This window comes from Equus quagga, chromosome 10 (genome assembly GCF_021613505.1).
Source record: "Equus quagga isolate Etosha38 chromosome 10, UCLA_HA_Equagga_1.0, whole genome shotgun sequence".
Lineage (NCBI taxonomy): Eukaryota > Metazoa > Chordata > Mammalia > Perissodactyla > Equidae > Equus > Equus quagga.
The window spans coordinates 80,746,370-80,764,939 of record NC_060276.1 but is presented as its reverse complement, the minus strand read 5'-3'; the positions used below and the strand labels follow the sequence as shown (position 1 = coordinate 80,764,939).

General features: G+C 38.6%; 1 protein-coding gene across 4 annotated transcripts in view; it reads left to right on the top strand.

Moving 5' to 3' along the window:
• The first annotated feature begins 900 nt into the window (after nucleotides 1–900).
• The window catches only part of PFKFB1 (6-phosphofructo-2-kinase/fructose-2,6-biphosphatase 1), a 74,554-nt gene continuing 56,884 nt past the window's right edge, over nucleotides 901–18,570 (top strand). Inside the window, exons 1-2 of one of the 4 annotated variants that reach the window (XM_046672523.1) lie at nucleotides 936–1,009; nucleotides 5,151–5,340. In XM_046672523.1, coding sequence (XP_046528479.1) covers nucleotides 5,244–5,340 — 97 coding nt within the window. In that variant the 5' untranslated portion in view covers nucleotides 936–1,009; nucleotides 5,151–5,243. Of the gene's footprint in view, nucleotides 1,010–4,960; nucleotides 5,341–18,570 lie in introns of those variants that run through there. The other 3 variants (XM_046672525.1, XM_046672526.1, XM_046672524.1) reach the window with 3 other exon arrangements.

Below are 18,570 nucleotides of genomic sequence, written 5' to 3'. Positions count from 1 at the left end.
CACCCTATGGTCCATTCTGTCATAGCACTTATCACAATGCACAGCTACCATTGATTTCTGTTTCTGTCACTAGACTGCCAGCAACTTGAGAGCGATGACCATATCTGATTCATCTTGTTAGCCCCATTCCCTAATATAGGTCATAGCATGTATTATGAGTCAATAAATATTTGTTGAATGAATGAACAAACGGCAATAGCAAGAACATCAATAGGTTAGTGACTGGTTTTTGAGAACACAAAAATAAAAAAAATAGACATGGCCAATGTCCAGGGAAGAGAATAACTTTGCATCCATAGGTGCCTCACCCACAATTGTAGCATAGTTATTTTCCCCCCAGAATTCCATAGCCTTAGAGCCATCATCCTCAATGTCCGCAGAAAAGACCCAATGAACTCCTTTTCCTCCTGAAGGACTTAAAGGTTATCTTCAAGTTGTTGCCATCAGAAAATAGCTCTTCAATTAAAATAAAAATTTTGGTGCTTTGAGCTTTTTCGTGCTTTGGTGGTTATTGGCTCAGGATTGAATCCCAGGAGTGGTATAACTAGGACAAAGGAAATGAACATTTTTATTGCTCTTGCTTCATATTGCCAGATCGCTTTTCAGTAAGGGATCATGCCCATTTACACTGAAGACCAATCTGAAACTTAGTCCCAAGGAAATCCAGATCTTGCCTGTCTCCATTGCTGGTTTTAATTTCCCCATTCTGCAGTGGCTTGTTAATATTAGTTCTGACCTTTGGGGCAAGGTGAACACATGGTTGGCCTGAAGAGAAAAGGCTCCGTCTGGGTGGCTCAGGAACTTCTTTGGCAACTGCAACAGCTGATATTTCAACAGAGCACACACCCCTCCCTTACTAAGGGTACTTCTCAAGTTTTCCCAGGGAACCAACGAAAAGCTCCAGGCTCCCTCTTTGACGCCACCCACTGGACCTGCTTTGGGGGTCTAAATGCAAGAGAGCTGTGTGTCGGATAACTAGCGATGGAAGAAAAAACTTCTAGGAGAACAGGTAGGTGAGACAGAAGGAGACATAGATAGGAGTTACACAAATCCAAATCCATTCTTCAGGCCCTCTGGAAAGTTTTCTTTGCATAGGTGGTCAATTAAAGTGTACCTTAAAGGGTATGGGAGAATTTGGAAAAAGATGAAATGTATATCTAATTATCTATCTATTATCTATTCTGACCTGTCTTTGTGGGACACTGGCCCAAAAGGCAGCTCTCTAGCAACTTTGGAAGTCTCTCTAACATGGTCTATCCAGTTTTGCATGAGCTGGCTGAATAAAGTAGGGCTGGTTTGCTGTGCCACTTTGAACAAGCTTTTTAGCTTCTGTGGGCTTTAATAGCCTTCTCACTAAAATGGAAATTGAAGTCCCTAGCCTACTTCCCTCAGAGGGCTGTCTCAAGGTGGAGAGGAGTGGGAGGACAGGAATCAAAGCTCTTCGGAAATATTTCAGGACTTCTATGCTCTGTGTGAGATTACTGATCCTGCTTTTTCTGTAGCCTCCCCAGGCAATACCACTCACAACCTTCCAGCTGCTCTGTTCCTTAAGTGACTGTGGTCTGTGGAGAGCCACTCTAGGACTAGGATGCAGTGAGCCTTGGGCCCCAGGCATGGGGCTGAAAATAGTGGGGGGATGGTAGGCCAGGGCGGTGGCTCAGAAGTGAATCCTAGGCTGCTGCCACAGAAGGCCTGTTGCTCATGCGTAGGCACCTGACCTGTGAGCATGTGGCTTATCTCCCCTCCACATGCTAACCCCCCACAGATGCATTCACATCCACACACTCCAAGAATTACCAATAGGGAGACCACATTTGTGATTCTGTTACCCATCAGTACTGTCTTGATGGTGCTTTTAACAAGATTCTCCTACATACCTTGTGCTTTGAGAGGATGGTCAGGATCTGTAGGTCTCAGGAAGTCACACTGTATGCTTTTCCTCCCTAGAGTTAATCCCATTTTAGAATTTGTGGCTCAGCTCGTGGTCTTGAGTGAGTCTCTGATACTGAGTGAACCCTTTTTCTGCAACTAGTTAATTGGACCTTTTCAGGGGAGACTTTATTCTTTTGTCTATTCTGTTCTGCCCATTCAAGGTTGAGAAACTTTCTAGATGCCACCTTCTACCTTCAGACCAAGTTAGTTCCCCCACCCAGTTCCCTGCATAGCTGTCTTTTATAACATTTACCTTGTTGAATGATTGTTTGTGCACATGCTTGTCATCTAGGGGAGAGAGATGTAGATTGTACAAACATGCATTGAGCAAATGTCTCCTCTGTGTCAGGGCCTGAGCTGGACACTGGAAACGCAGACCACAGATAACTGAGATCCAGTCCCCAGCCTCAAGCAGCTCACAGTCTAGTAGGGAAGTGGACCGGTAAAACACTGGTGGATACTTACTCAGATAGACAGAAGCATATAGGCAATATGAGAACCAAAGACAAAGCCTATCCCAAGGATGCAGGGAAGGCTTCCCAGAGGGGGCAAATATTGAACCAGGCCTAAAAGAGTGAGACAGTTTTGATTGAGAATGGAAGGGAAGAGAAGGCATTCCAGGCTGAGCAAAGGCCCAGACGGAAAAAAGTACACAGTATGTTTTGAGGCCCAGGCTGAGGTCTTCCCATCAAGCTTGTTTAGTTCTCCTGCTTCTAGTATCAAAACTTATAACAGAGGTTAAAAAAAAGAAACTAGTTCCAGGCAGTTTTAAGTTGGGTTTTTAACCCTGGGCCCCAGGTTTACCCTTGCAGACCTTGCCAAAAGCTCGCTAGCCTCCTGTCTCAGATTTCCTGCTGCTAAAATTATCTTTTTGCCTCTTGGGAGGGTCATGAGGACAAAATTGTAAACATAGAAGAGAGGTTCATGTGACTGGCTCAGTTACCTTGGACAAGCCACTTTCCCTCCCTAGACTTCAGTTTCCCTGTGAGGCTAATGAGAATGTTTGTAAGCTGCGCTAGGGTAAGGAGTATGTTGTTGCTTTGTGGGCCATGGAAAATATACATGTAAAGTGTTAGTATTAAGATTATTACCATTAGCAGGGTGATACCAGTTAGGAGACTTATTAGGGTTAAGAGAGTTTTATTTCTTCCAAAGTCTAGTTCTGAGACTCTAAAATTTCTGAGCTAATCTGGAAGACCACATTCTTAAATCAAGCTTGATTGATCAATTAACCAAAGCTGAGCCCTGGACTAGGAGAAATCAGGTCCCTAGTGTTCTACTTCTGACTTGGTGACTTATTTGCTATAGGACATTAGGAAAATACTTCCTTCCCCTCACTAGGCCTCCATTTTCTTAGCTGAGAGTGTTGGATGAAACAATTTCTAGAGTGTTTATCACAAAACTGAAAAAGTAACAGTGAATTCATCTTTCTAATTGATTGGCAGGAACTCTTTATTTATTAGAAAGGGTAACCCTTTGTCATAATATTAGAAGTTTCATTTGCTGAGTGTTTCCTGAATGCTCAGCACTACATTAGAAGTTGCAGATTAGCTAAAGAGGTGATTGATCATTTACTTCACAAAGGGAATCAGTGTTAGGTAGTATATTTTGAGCATTTCCCAGGTTTATTTACGTGTATTAACACGTTGAATGTTCAACAACCCTAAGAGGGTAGGTACTCTAATCAGATGAAAAAACTGAGGCACTGAAAAGTCTTCTCCCCAGGGTCTCATAGCAAGAGGCAGAGGTAGGATTCCACTCCGGTAGTATGGCTCCAGAGCCCATTGTTCTTAACCACTGTGATCCACTGCCTCATAGATTCATTTAGATGGACAGGCTCTGAAATGTATTGAAAGTTGGGTATGATTTATACACAACAGCTGGAGGTAATCTAACCCTTATGTAGACTAAGACGCTGAGAATGTATTTTAGGGAACTTCTTAAAAGGTAACGTGGAACTGAGAGCCTTGGAGGGCGGGGATTGGAGATTTCTGTCCCCTGGAGATTGCCCCTGTGTAGCTCAGCTCAGTGGAAGAAGGTTGAGTTTCCTCGTAGCCAATGACTGGAGGTTCATCAGGGGGTGGGAAGGTTGCAAAATAATGTATTAAGAGCACACTTGGACATCTTCCAGTGAGCTGTGCCATTAGATGAGTTCCACACATAAAAGCCTCAAAACAACCAGGGTAAGGCGAGGGTAAACAGAGACATCTAAGTGGCATGGCTCTGGCTTATGGACTTGTCCTACTTTCAGGCCATTGCTCCCTGCTCCCCACACTCTGCCTGCTGCAGCCTCCAGCCTAAGCCTCCATTCCCATGGCTTGGCATAAGGAACTTTAGCCAGCTCCTGGATCAGATCACGATGCCTTTCTCCTCAGGGCACCTGATGGCAGCCGGCAGCCATGTGGGCAGTGCTTACCATCTCTTCCCCCAGCAATGGCTACATTTACCCCTCTTCCCGAGGTGTCAGGTTTACTCTTATTTCTTTAGCCCTGGCTGGAGAAAGCGTATAGATGATTGGATAGTGCCCATCTCTCCAGGAGTGGCCCAGCCAGCACATTTTAGGAGGCAGAGGCCCTGTGGCAGGAAAGGCAGCAGAATTCAGGCAAAGACAAGAGTTGCAATGCCATCTTGTGGGGGAGGGTGGGGCAGTGAGGCAGTGAATCTTCCACTTCCAGTCCGAGTCTTTGATTGCTCAAAACATTGCAGTTTTCAGTAGGGACTCCGTGTTTGTGTGTTTGTACTTGGGAACCTTGCATTTCTGATTTGTGTATCTGTTTCTGGGCTGGAACTTGACATTCTACTTGGGCTCATTTTTTATTTCAAAGCTGATAAAGCTGCTAAGACCTGCCTCCATCACCTTTGCCTCCCCACCCCACACAGGATTTAAGCACATGATGTTTGGTCTTTTATTTGCATACTCTTACTAGTCCTGTCTTCATTGGAGGGAAGTGACTGGCCAGACCTGGGTTGTCTTGCTGGCTGCCTTCCTTGCTGGGCTCTAACTTATCTCCTATGTACACAGCCCTTGGAGTTCAGAGGCCTCTGCTCACCTCTGCCCAACCTCTCCCTCTCTGCACCCAAGCCCCCACCGGTACACACAGGAGCAGAGGCAGGCAAGGCAGGCAAGGACTAGGAAAAAGGAGAGGGGCCTGGAGACAGGCTGCCAGAGAGCTCAGAAGCCCAGTGCACCTCTCTGTCCCAACTCTGTCCTCCTGCAGCTGTGGCCACAGCAACAGAAGAGACAGCTAGTAAGACAGGAAGTGAGGCCCGGTACCTTGTGGACAGTGGTGTCATTAGCCGCAACGCCTAAGATGTCTCAAGAGATGGGAGAGCTCACCCAAACCAGGTTGCAGAAGATCTGGATTCCACACAGCAGCGGCAGCAGCGGGCTGCAACGGAGGAGGGGCTGTAAGTGGGGTTTGCTTCTGTGGGCTTCAAGGTGGCAGTAGAGTGGGTGTAGAAGAAGAGCAAAGGACATGCCCCCTATCCACTCCCACCCCAACCTGAAAGTTGGAATAGATGAGTAAGGTGAAACAGCTGTAGGATAAGAGGCTAATGTCAGGAAAGGTAAAGAAAGAATGAGAAAGAGAGAGAGATGAAGATAGAGAAAAAAATGAGGATTAGGTAAAGACCATCTTAATCAGAGGGATTTTTGACTAGGAACTTTTTCTTTCTTATCCAGAGCTTATTTGGAATGGCTCTTGTTTAAAATTTGACATTTCTAGTTTGGAACTCTTCATTGCAAGCCTAGAATGTTTCATTTTGGCAACCTTAGTGTAGCGTCTGGAAATTGGTCCCGTTTGAAATAAGGTGATGGTTCCTGGCATCGTTTCTCAGGGGACAGGTGCTGGGTACGCAACAGTACCCTGTCCTTGGTCACTTTTACTCCTCCCCTTTCTCAAGCCTCTTCTAATAAGTCCATACTTGACTGGGTCGGGAAAGGCTGGGTGTCCTGTCACCTGCATTGCCTTCTTGGCACATGTGGACACTTTTTCTGCTCTGGGGATTTGAGGGAGAAGACATTCAGTCTCTCAGGGACAGCCTGCTGATGTAATGGTCACTTTGAAAATTTCAGAAAGAGTAGGAGCAAAGGAGAAGCAGACAAAATCTGTAAATATTTTTTTTAAAAACTGGAGTATACCTTTTCCCATAGATAACAGGGGACAGTTGTGGACAAAGGTGCTTCCAGGCCAAGGATTATGGCCTGAGGAGCCATAAGGTGGGCAAAGACAAGACAGCTGTGGACTGTGGAACCCAGACATTTCAAGGACCAGCTGACCAAGTTTACACCATGCTAATGCTAGAGGAGGTCCAGGCTCAAGGCTAGTGAGGGGAGAGGTAATTGCTTAGAGGAGCCAGGAAGATGGAGGATGTAGGGTATGGATGGAGGAAGAAAAGGAAGAGGGGGAAAAATCCAGCTTCCTGTTTTTCCTCCTCTCCACCTGCAGTTTCACTCACTCATCTGGAGATCTAGGGAGCCTGGATGAGACTGAGAGAATTATATCCCACCCCCACTCACCCAGCCACTCTTTGTCCTTTCCGAGGGGCTGTTGGGTTTAGATGGCAAGCAGGCAAGCCGGCAAGCCATTCTCTGCATACATGAGTCCTCCAGAGTTAGGACCCTAATATTCCTGGGAACTCTCTCTTTCAGGTTGGAGAAATAATGCACATAAATTACCCAGTATAGTCTCTGTCACATAGAGGGTGCAAGATAAATATGTGCTCACTTTAATTCTGAGTCTCTCTTTCGTCAGCTGTAAAACAGGATTAATAACTACCTTCCATATTGTTGGGGTGATTCAGTGATTCAGAGGTTCTGGATCCAGACTGCCTATTTTTTTAAAAAGATTTTATTTTTTCCTTTTTCTCCCCAAAGCCCCCCAGTACATAGTTGTATATTCTTAGTTGTGGGTCCTTCTAGTTGTGGCATGTGGGACGCCGCCTCAGCATGGCTCGATGAGCGGTGCCATGTCCGCGCCCAGGACTCGAACCGACGAACCACTGGGCCGCCTGCAGTGGAGCGTGCGAACTTAACCACTCGGCCACGGGGCCAGCCCCCAGACTGCCTATTTTTGAACTCCAGCTCTGCCACCTCCTGCTGCTGTGACCTTGGACAAGTCTCTTAACCTCTCTGTGCTTCCATTTCCTCATCTGTAAAATGAAGTCAATAATAGTATTATTGTGAAGATTAGAGAACCAAAGCATATAAAATTCTTAGAAGAGTGTCCAGTTCATTGTAAGCACTCAATAAATGTTAGTTTTTATTATTGTTTAAACAAGAAGGTGGGTGTGTAATCTTTTTGCCCATCAAATCCCCAGCATCAAGCCTGGAGCCAGGCAATAGCAGATACTCAGTAAATGGTCACTCTGTGCTACTTCCACTCTACCACTCACCATAGGCAAGCGTGGGGCTCTGTGTGCACAGGACGGTCACTCATTAGTGATTAACTGAATTATGTCAGACCACAGATGTGATAAACTTAAATAGTGGTTGCCAAGTCCTGCCCTGGGCAATGTCTGCTTCACCTTCCCTGCTGGAAAGGCCAGGCTATTCACCCCAGAAAGATCCAAATTAACTTTTGCTTGGAGCATCCTCTCTAGACCTGCCTGGCCCCAAAGGGGTCAGTTGGGGAGGGGAGGCACACAATCACTTAGTGACATTGTTCTGGGGATTAAATTCGTTAACGTGTGTAAAGTGCTTGAACAGCTATCTGTATTAATCTGTGACTTGTTTTTCTAATTCAACATTATGCTTTGTACGCCATCTACATTATTGTTGCATGCAGTTGTAGCTTACTTATTCTCCTTGCCGTTTGAGAGTACATTTTGTGAATATCCCACAGTTTACTTATCCATTTTACTCTGGATGAGCATGTAGGTAGTTTCTAGTTTATGGCTATGAACAATACTGCAATGAAAATTTTTCTCCCCATAAATTTTGGAATCAACTTTTCAAGTTACAAACACACACGCGCGCACGCTCACACACACACGCTCATGGCAAAACTTGGGGTTTTGGTTGGAATTACATTCAATCTGTAGATCAGTTTAAGGAGAGTTAACATCTGTGTGATATTGAGTCTTCTGTAAACATGGTATGTCTCTCCATCTATTTAGACTTTTTTCATATTATTTGAGTAAAGTTTTATGATTTAAAAGGGTTTGCACATCATTGTAAGAAATTTTTTTTGCTTATTTTTTATTGCTATTGTAAACAATATCTGTTTAAAAAAGTACATTTTATAGCAGTTTATTGCTAATGTATACAAACATAATTGTGTTTTTTTGTATATTGTAAGTAGCAAACCTGATAAACTTTCTTATTAATTTTGATAATTTGTATGTAAATGACAGTTTTCTTTTTTTCCCCTCCAATCCCTATATTTTTTATCTCTTTTTCTTATATCACTGCAATGCTAGGACCTCCTACCTCCAAAACACACACCATTTTCAGTACAATGTTGAATAGTGTGCATTTTTATGTTTATCCTAATTTTAAAAGGATTGCTTTTAAAGTATCACCATTGAATAAGTTTGCTGTAGTTTTTTTGTAGATATCCTTTAACAGGTTAAGGAACTTCTTGTTGTATTCTTAGTTTGCCAATAGGATTTTTTTTAAGATGAGTAGGTGTTGAATTTTATTAAACATATTTCTGTATCCACTGAGATGCTGTGTTGATTTTCTATTTTAATCTGTGAATGTGAATTACATTAGAGATTTTTTTTGTGTTGATCAAACCTTGCAGTCCTAGGATAAATAAAAACTACTGGATTTAGTTCATTAATATTTTGTTTAAGAATTTGACATTTTGTTCATAAATGATTGGTCTGTAATATTTTTCCCTTCTCATGTTTCCCAGTTTGATTTTAGTGTTATAAGATGAAGTGGGAACTATTTCCTTTCATTCTATTTTCCGACAGAGGTTGTCCGAGGAACTATCTGTTCTTTAAATATTTGGCACAACTTCCAGGTAAAACCATCTGGGCCTGGTGTCTTCTTTGTAAGAAAATTTTAACTGATGCAATCTTTCAAATAGTTATAGAACCCAGTTTGCTGTTTCTATTTGTCAGTTTTGTGAAGTTACAGTTTCCTAGGAGTTTTTGTCTTTCACATCACTTTTTAAATTTGTTTATGTAAAGTTTTCATCTTCAGATTTTTAAAATCTCTGTTGCATTTGTAGTTACATCCTCTCTTTTGTTCTAATATTGTTTATTTGTACCTTCTCTTTTTTTCTCTTCATCAATCTTGCCAGAAGTTTATCACTTTTATAAGTTTTTTTACATAATCAACTTTTGGCTTTTTGATTCTTTCTGTTATGTTTTTGTTCTCTATGTAACTTTTTCTTATCATTATTCTATTTGTTTCACTTTCTTTGGATTCATTCTGTTGTTCTTTGTTTCACTTCTGGAGTTGGATGCTCAGCTCATTAATTTTCAGACTTCATTCGTTTTGAATATAAGCTATATTTCAATGTTATAATTTGCCTACTAAACAGGGCTGATATTCCACAGATGCACAATTATATGGACATACGAATGTTTTAAATATTTCTAGACCGTTTGGTAAATAGGCGCTGGGCTTTCTTAGTTTCTCCATCAGTTACCCAGTTGTCCTGGCCTCCTCAGTCCCTTTCCCAGGACCTGCTGATTACCATTTAGCAGCTAACTGGTTAATACCTGGCACAGCAGGAGGCCTCCAGTAATTGGTGCCAGCCCTTGGGCCAATTTCTATTTTGAGAGATCAGTGCCCTTGCCTTTCTAGTTTGATTCCATTCTCATCAGAGAACAAATTTTGTATGATTTCAGTTCTTTGAAATCTATTGAGATTGCCTTTATGGACCAACATATGGGCATTTTTGGTAAATGTTCCATGAGGACTTGACAACAGGTACATTTTACAGTTGAGTTTAGTGTAGTATATACTTCAATTAAGTCGTGTTTGTTAATCTGGCTTACATGCCCTATAGTCTTCTGGGGTTTTATCTTATTATCTTTATTATCTATTATCTATCTTATTATCTATTATTTTATCTTATTTAGCTTATTGATATAGAAAATTTGTTAATGTCCCCTTATAACTATGTCAATTTTGAAGCTTTGTAAATAGTTACAAACAAATTTAGAATTGCTGTGTCTTCCTGGAGAATTGAATATTTTATCAATGTATGAGGAAATTATTTCTGGGAATCTAGTATCATTGGCATTTTGCCCTACAATCATTTTTTTCCTGATATTAATATATATGATTTATTTAGCTTAATATTTGCCTAGTATATCTTTTCCTGTACTTTTTTAAAAATTGTTTTTGCTAGAGATATAATTCACATACCATGAAATTCACTATTTTAAAGTGTACAACTTAGTGGTTTTTAGTATATTCACGTGGTTGTGTACTGTCACCACCAATTCCAGAATATTTTCATCACCCCCAAAAGAAACCCCATACCCTTTAGAGTCATTCCGGATTCTCTCCTCCTCTCAGCCTCTGGCAACCACTAATCTATTTATTGTCTGTATAGATTTGCCTATTCTGGACATTTCATGTAAATGGAATCATACAATATGTGGCCTTCTGTATCTGGCTTCTTTCATTGGGCATACTGTTTCAAGGTTAATCCACGTGTAGGTACTTCATTCCTTTTTAAAGCTAAATACTATTCCATTGTACGGATATACCACATTTTGTTTACCCATTCGTGAATTGATGGACATTTGGGTTGTTTCCACTTTGGGCTATTATGAATAATGCTGCCATGAACATTCTTGTACAGGTTTTTGTGTGGACATATGTTTTCATTTCTCTTGCATATATACCTAAGAGTGGAATTGCTGAGTCTTCTTGTAACTCTATCTATAATGCTTTGAGGAACTGCCAAAATGTTTTTCTAAGTGGCTTCACCATTTTACATTCCCAAAAACAACATATGAGGGTTCCAATTTCTCTCTGTCCTCATTAATATGTGTTATTTTCATTTTTTTATTATAGCCATCCTAAGTGGGTATCAAATTATATCTCATTGTGATTCTCATTTGTGTTTCACTGAAGACTAATGATATTGAGCATCTTTTCACGTACTTATTGGCCTTTTGTATATCTTCTTTGGAGAAATGTCTATTCAAATTCTTTGCCCTTTTTTTAATTAGCTTATTTGTGTTTTTATTGAGTTGATTTGTAAGAGTTCTTTATATATTCTGGAAACTAGACTCTTATCAGATATGTGATTTGCAAATATTTACTCCCATTCTGTTGTCTTTTCACTTTCTTTCTTTTTTTTTTTTTGAGGAAGATTAGCCCTGAGCTAACATCTGCCACCAATCCTCCTCTTTTTGCTGAGGAAGATTAGCCCTGAGCTAACATCTGCTGCCAATCCTCCTCTTTTTGCTCAAGAAGATTGGCCCTGAGCTAACATCCATGTCCATCTTCCTCTACTTTATATGTGGGACGCCTACCACAGCACGGCTTGCCAAGCGGCGCCGTGTCTGCACTCAGGATCTGAACCGGCAAACCCCAGGCTGCTGAAGCAGAAAGTGGGAACTTAACCGCTGCACCACTGGGCCAGCCCTGTCTTTTCATTTTCTTGATAGTGTCTTTTGAAGTACAAAAGTTTTTAATTTTGATTAAGTCCAAATCACCTATTTTTTCTTTTGTTGCTTGTGCTTTAGGTGTCATGTCCCAGAAACCATTGTCTAACCCAAGGTCACAAAGATTTATGCCCTCTAAGAGTTTTATAATTTTAGCTCTTACATTTAGGTCTTTTATCCATTTTGAGTTAATTTTTACATATGATTTGAGGTAGGAGTCCAGCTTCATTTTCTGCATGTGGATATCCAGTTGTCCCAGCACCATTTGTTGAAAAGACTCTTCTTTCCTCCACTGAATTTTTTTGGTATCCTTGATGAAAATCAATTGACCATAAATTTGAGAGTTTATGATGTCCTATTCCATTGGTTTGTATATCTAGCCTTATGCCAGTGCCATATTGTCTTTATTACTATAGCTTTTTAATTGTTTTAAAATTGGGAAATGTGAATCCTCCAACTTTGTCCTTCTTTTCCAAGATTATTTTGGCTCTTCTAAACTCCTTGAATTTCCATATGAACTTTCGGATCGACTTGTCACTTTCTGCAAAGAAGTCAGCTGAGATTTTGATAGGGATTGTGTTGAATCTGTAGACCAATTGGAGAGTATTAACATCTTAACAATATTAAGTCTTAGGTCCATGAACCTGAGATGTTCCATTCATTTAGGTCCTCTTTAATTTTTTCAACAGTGTTTTGTAGTTTTCAGAGTATAAGTTTTGTATTTCTTTTATGTACTTCTAAGTATTTTTTGATGCTATTATAAATTGAATTATTTTTCTTATTTCATTTTGTTTGCTTTTGCTCCTGCATGGAAATATAATTGATTTTTATATATTGATCTTGTATCTTGCAACATTGCAGAACTCACTTATTAGTCCTAATAGTTTTTTTAAAAAACTTGAAATTCCCTATATGTAAGATCATGTCATCTGCAAATATAGTTTTATTTCTTCTTTTCTAATCTGGACGCCTTTTATTTTCTTTTTCTTTCCTACTTACCCTGACTAGAACCTCTAGTACAATGTTGTAAAGGTGAAGTGAGAAGAGACCTCCTTTTCTTGTTCCTGAATTTAGGGGGATAATATTCAATCTTTCACCAGTAAGTGCAATGTTAGCCAATATTTTCATAGATGTCCTTTATCAACTTGAAGAACTTCCTTTCTGTTCTTAGGTTTTATCATGAAGTAATGTTTAATTTTTCAAATGCCTTTTCTGTGTCTGTTGAGATGATCACGTGGTTTTTGTCCTTTATTCTACTGACGTGGTATGTTACATTACTTGATTTTCAGAAGTCTAACTAACCTTTCATTCCTGTAATAAAGTTAACTTGGCAACATACAATCTTTTTTGTACTTTGCTGGATTCAATTTACTAGTATCTTGTTGAGGACTTTTGCATCCATATTCATAACATATTGAATTTTCTTTCCCTCTATACCCTATAATTTTCTTTCCCTCTGATACCTCTGTCTGTCTTTGGTATCACAGAAATAGTTGCCTCAAGGAATGAGCTGGGAAATATTTCCTCCTCTTCTATCTTTTGAAAGAGCTTCTGAAGAATTGGTGTTAATTCTTTAAACATTTGGTAGAATTCATGAGCGAAGCCATCTAATTCTGGACTTTTCTTTGTGGCAAGTATGTTGATTACCTATTCAATCTCTTTACTGATCAATTCGGCTTTCCTTTCTTCTTGAGTCAGTTTTAGGAGTTTGTATCATTCTAATAATTTGTCTGTTTCATCTAAATCATCTGTTGTGTTGGCATGCGGTTGCTCATAGTATTCCTTCATAATTCTTTTTATTTCTATAAGTAATAATAACTTCTCTTTCATTCCTGAATTTATTAATTGGAATTTTCTCTCTTTTTTTCTTGGTCAATCTAGCTAAAGGTTTGTTGAGTTTGTTAAACTTTTCAAAGAACCTAGTTTTGGTTTTGTTGATTTTCTCTAAGGCTTTCCTATTCTCTATTTAATTATTATATCCTTCTTTCTGGTTCACATATTTATAAATTTCTCAAAGTTCCTTCTGATATTAATTTCTAATTTCATTCCATTATGATTGGAGAACATACTTTATATGATTTCAATCCTTTTGAATTTATTGAAGCTTGTTTATGGCTTATAATATGATCTATCCTAGAGAATGTTCAGTATATACTTGAGAAGAATATGTATTCTGCTGGTTTTGAGTGGATTGTTTTATAGATGTCTGGTAGGACTGGCTTGTGTATAGTATTGTTCGAGTCTTCTATTTCTCTGTTATTCTATTCATTATTGAAAGCAGAGTATTGGATTCTCCAACCACTGTCATTGAATTGTCTATTTCTCCCTTTAATTCTGTCAGTTTTTTCTCCATGTATTTTGGGGCTCTGTTCTTAGGCATATATATTTATAATTATTCCATATTCCATATTGATTGATCCTTTTGTCTTTATAAAATGTCCCTACATATCTCTAGCAATGTTTTTTAGCACCTATTTCATCTGATATTTGTATAGCCACTCCAACTTCCTTCTGGTTCCTGTTTGCATGATATATGCTTTACATTCTTTACTTTCAACAGATTTGTATCTTTGAATCTGAAGTGTATCATCCATAGGCAGCATACAGTTGGATCTTGTTTTTTTAAACCCTATCAGACATTTTCACCTTTTGATTGGATTGCTTAATCAATTCACATTTAATGTTATTATGGATGTAGTTGGATTTTAATGTGCCATTTTTCTTTTATTTTTTTGTATGTCATGTCTTTTTTTCCTTTTATTCCTCTTTTACTACTTTCTTTTGCATTAAGTAAATGTTATCTCATTTAATATTTAATTCCTTTAATGATTTTTTTCACTATATATTTTCGAGGCATTTTCTTAGTGGTTGCTCTAGGGCTTTCCATATACACCTTAACTATCAGAATCTACTTCAGATTTATACTAACTTAATTCCAGTGAGATCTAGAAATGTTACCCCTATATAGCTCTATTCCATCTTCTCCTTTTTGTGCTATTATTTCATACATATCATATCTCTATATGCTAAAAAACCAACAATGTATTGTTATAATTGTTACTTTATGTTTTAAAGAAGCTGAGAAAATTGTGGAGAGCATGTATATATTTATAAAGTTTTTTATATTTACTGTCTGGTTCTGTTCATTTGTTCCTGTGGGTTTGAATTACCTTTTTGTGCCATTTCCTCACTCCAATATACAGTCATGTGCCACATAACAATGTTTTGGTCAATGACAGACCGCATATACAATGGTGGTCCCATAAGATTAGTACCATATAGCCCAGGTGTGTAGTAGGTTATACCATCTAGCTTTGTGTAAATACACTCAATGATGTTTGTACAATGATGAAATCACCCAATGATGCATTTCTCAGAATGCATCTCGCATTAAGTGATGCATACCTGTAACTTTTTGTGTGATGTGTGCTGCTTTGTGACTTGGATATGCTATCTTAGTGCAATCTATTTCCCTGCAGTGTGAAGTGTTTGGTGTTACTTCTTGGAGGACATAGGCTTTGGGCTCACTTTGACTATATCTTTCCCTGATCTCTCTATTAAGCTGTAAGCCTCATTTGGCATTACACTCTAGGCTCCACTAACTACTAGCTGATTGCTCCATTTTTTTTTTTTTACAGTGCCCTGAGGCATACATTGCTTAACAGTGTTATCCAGTTAAACTCTGGAAAAGGTAGTTTTTGAAGTCAATCTTTGAGATTTGTTCAGACCCTGGAAGGGTCTTCTTAACTGGCTCTTTCTCTGGTTTTCTCTGGTGAACTAGCTGGCCTATGGTTTAGCTTGTTGCTCTTAATTAAGTGGATCTGTCGTTTTTGAGAGCATCCTGAGGCTTGAGCTTCCCTGCACTCTGTTTCAAATAAAGTCAAGGCCTTTGGGGAGAGTTTCAGAGCTCTCTTGTCTTGTGGATTGCCTCTCTCCATGGGCAAACTTTCTGAGCCACTACTATGGGTACTAGATGGGACAGTGGCCTCTGATCTTCCTTGTTTGCCTATACTGATGTGGAACCTCTGGCCTATGAGCAAATTGGAGTGAGAGTGATCAGGACCCCAGTATTCTCAGCCTGCTGCATCTAGGGTATAGCCTTCATGCTATGTGTGGGGGCTGGGTGGAGGAAGGGAATCTCCAACCTGTTAACCACACTTGCCACTGAAACTTGGAGCTGAAAGGGATATGAAGTGCTGGTTGTCTGCCTCTCCCAGTGAGATGCCACATAATTTGATTGGATGATCTCTCTGAGGATAAAGGGAACCCCACCTTCTTGGCCACACATACCTCGAGTGGAGGTTCCATCAAGCTAAGCATGAGGGGAAATAGTGAGGGTCATGGCACAAATGCCACAGACTCACATTGTTCTTACTGAATTTTAGTAGATTTTCTTGAATAAATGCTTCTTCATGTGCTGTATTCCATTAGGACAATTTCCAGATTTTAAAAGGTTGTTTTCTTGCAGTATTTGCCAGCTTTGCTTGTTTCGTTGCGGAGTGGGTATGCAGAACTCCTAATGATGGAAGTGAAAAATCTCATAATTGATTTTTTTGTGCGTTGATCTTGTATCCTGCAACTTTGCTGAACTCACTTGTTAGTTCTAGGAATTTTTATAGTTTTGGGGGATTTCTATGTAGATAATCATGACATTGCAAATAGGGAATATTTTATTTATTCTTTTCCAAACTCTATGCCTTTTCTTTCCTTTCACTGCCTTATTGCAGTGGTTAGAACTTCCAGTACTATGTCAAAAGAGTGGAAAGAGTGAACATCCTTACACAGGTTCTGATCTTAGGGGGAAAGCATTCAATCTTTCACTTTTAAGGATAATGATGATGATAGGTTTTTGTTCTAGAGGTTCTTTACCAAGTTTAAGCAATTCACCTCTATTCCTAACTTGCTGATAATATTTATTATTAATGAGTATTTAATTTATGAAGTGTTTTTTCTGTGTGAATTGATATATTTTTCTTCTTTGCTTGTCAGTATTGTGTACTACATGATTGATTTTTTGAATGTTCATCTAGCCTCGCATACCTGAACTGAATCCCACTTAATCATTGCATATAATTCTTTTTATGCAATGTTGGATACTATTTGCCAATGTTTTCTTGAGGATTTTTGCATTTAAGTCATGAGAGATATTGGACTATAGGCTTTTTATTTGGTACTCTATTGGTCTTGTTTTGGTATCAGGGTAATTCTAGCCTCATAAAATTAGATGGGAGTACTTCCTCTTCTTCTTGTGTTCTTGAAGATGTTGTGTTAATTCTTCTTTAAGTGTGGTGTGGACTTCTCAAATGAATACATCTGGGCCTAGAGATGTCTATTTCTGGAGATTTTATTTTTACTTCAATTACTTTAATGGTTATAGGACTATTCAGATTGCCTGTTTTATCTTGGTTGAGTTGTAGGAGGTTGTGGTTTTCAAGAAATTGGTCCATATAGTTTAAGTAGTCAGATTCATAAGTGTAGAATTATTTGTAGTATTCCCTTATTAGCTTCTTAATGACTGCAGGATATGTGGTGATATCCTCTTTTTTATTTCTGAAATTAGTGATTTATGTCTTCTCTCTTTATATTTGTCAATCTTGCCTAGAGGTTTATCCATGTCATTGAGTCTTTTTAGTAATCAGCATTTTTGTTTAATTCATTTTCTCTATTGTTTTTCTATTTTCAAAGTCATTGATTTCTGCTTTCATCTATTATTTCCTTCCTTCTGCTTGCTTTTGTTTACTTTGCTCTTATTTTTCCAGTTTTTTGAAGTGGGATCTTGGATTATTGGTTTGAGGCATCTGACGCTTTTCCTTGTTTCCAATATGAGCATGTGGTGTTATAAAGTCCCCTAAATAGTAGTGCTTTAGCTGTACTATCTCTCATATTTTGGTAAGTTGTATTTTTACTTTCAATCAGTTCTGTGCATATTTTTTAAATTTTTTGAGACTTCTTTTTTTAATCAGGGATTATTTAGAAGTATGTTCTTTAATTTCCAAGTGTTTAGAGACTTTCCTGTCTTCTTTCTTTTATTGATTTTTAGTTTGATTCCATTATGATCAGAGAATACATTATGTATAATTTCAATAATTTTCAATTTACTGAGTGTAAACATGAACATGGTGAACATCCCATAGGCACTTGAACAAAATACTTACTTTGATGTTTCTGGGTATAGTGTTTTATATATGTCAACTAGATACTGCTGATTTAGTGTGCTGTTTAGTTCTTCTGTATTCTTCCTGATTCTCTAATAATTCTATCAGTTGCTGAGAGTGTGTGTTGGAGTCCTCGAATATACTTGTGGATGTGTCTCTTTCCCCTTTCAGCTCCATTAGTTTTTGCTTCATTTATTTTGAAGCTCTGTTGTCTGGTGCGCATACATTTTGGATTGTTATACCTTCCTAGGAGATTGCTCCTTTTATCATTATGTAATGTCTCCCATTGTATGTAGTAATTGTTTTGCACTGAAGCCTGATTTACTGAATATTAATATAGCCACTCTTGCTTTTTGAAAATTAATGATTGCATGGTATATCTTTTTCTGTTTTATCTAAAATATGCATTTATTAACTCATTTAAACATGAAAATAATAAACCCATTACACATTAACATAAATTGCATATTTTCATTAAAAATAACTTTTTTTTAATGGGAAGGAAAAATTGTTTTGCATATTTGCAAATCTCTTTTATGCCTGGCTTAATAGAAGATAAATGTATTCTCATATCTTCTGCATTCAGTCTGTTTCAATGTGTTATCTTGGTTGAAATATATGGAGAAAAATTCATCCTCACGTACAGTACCTGGGAAAAACAGCAGTATGCTAGCTAATAGCCTTTGTTTTTAGGTAATTATATTTTTCTTTGGTATTATAACAAAATTAGGCAACTGGTAATTTCTTTTTGATTGTTTCAAGAACACTTAACATGAAATCTACCCTCTTAACAAATTTTTAAGTGCACAATACAATATTGTTAATTATAGGCACAATGTACAGTAGATCCCTAGAACCTAGTCATCTTGTATAACTCAAACTCTGTACCTGTTGAACAACA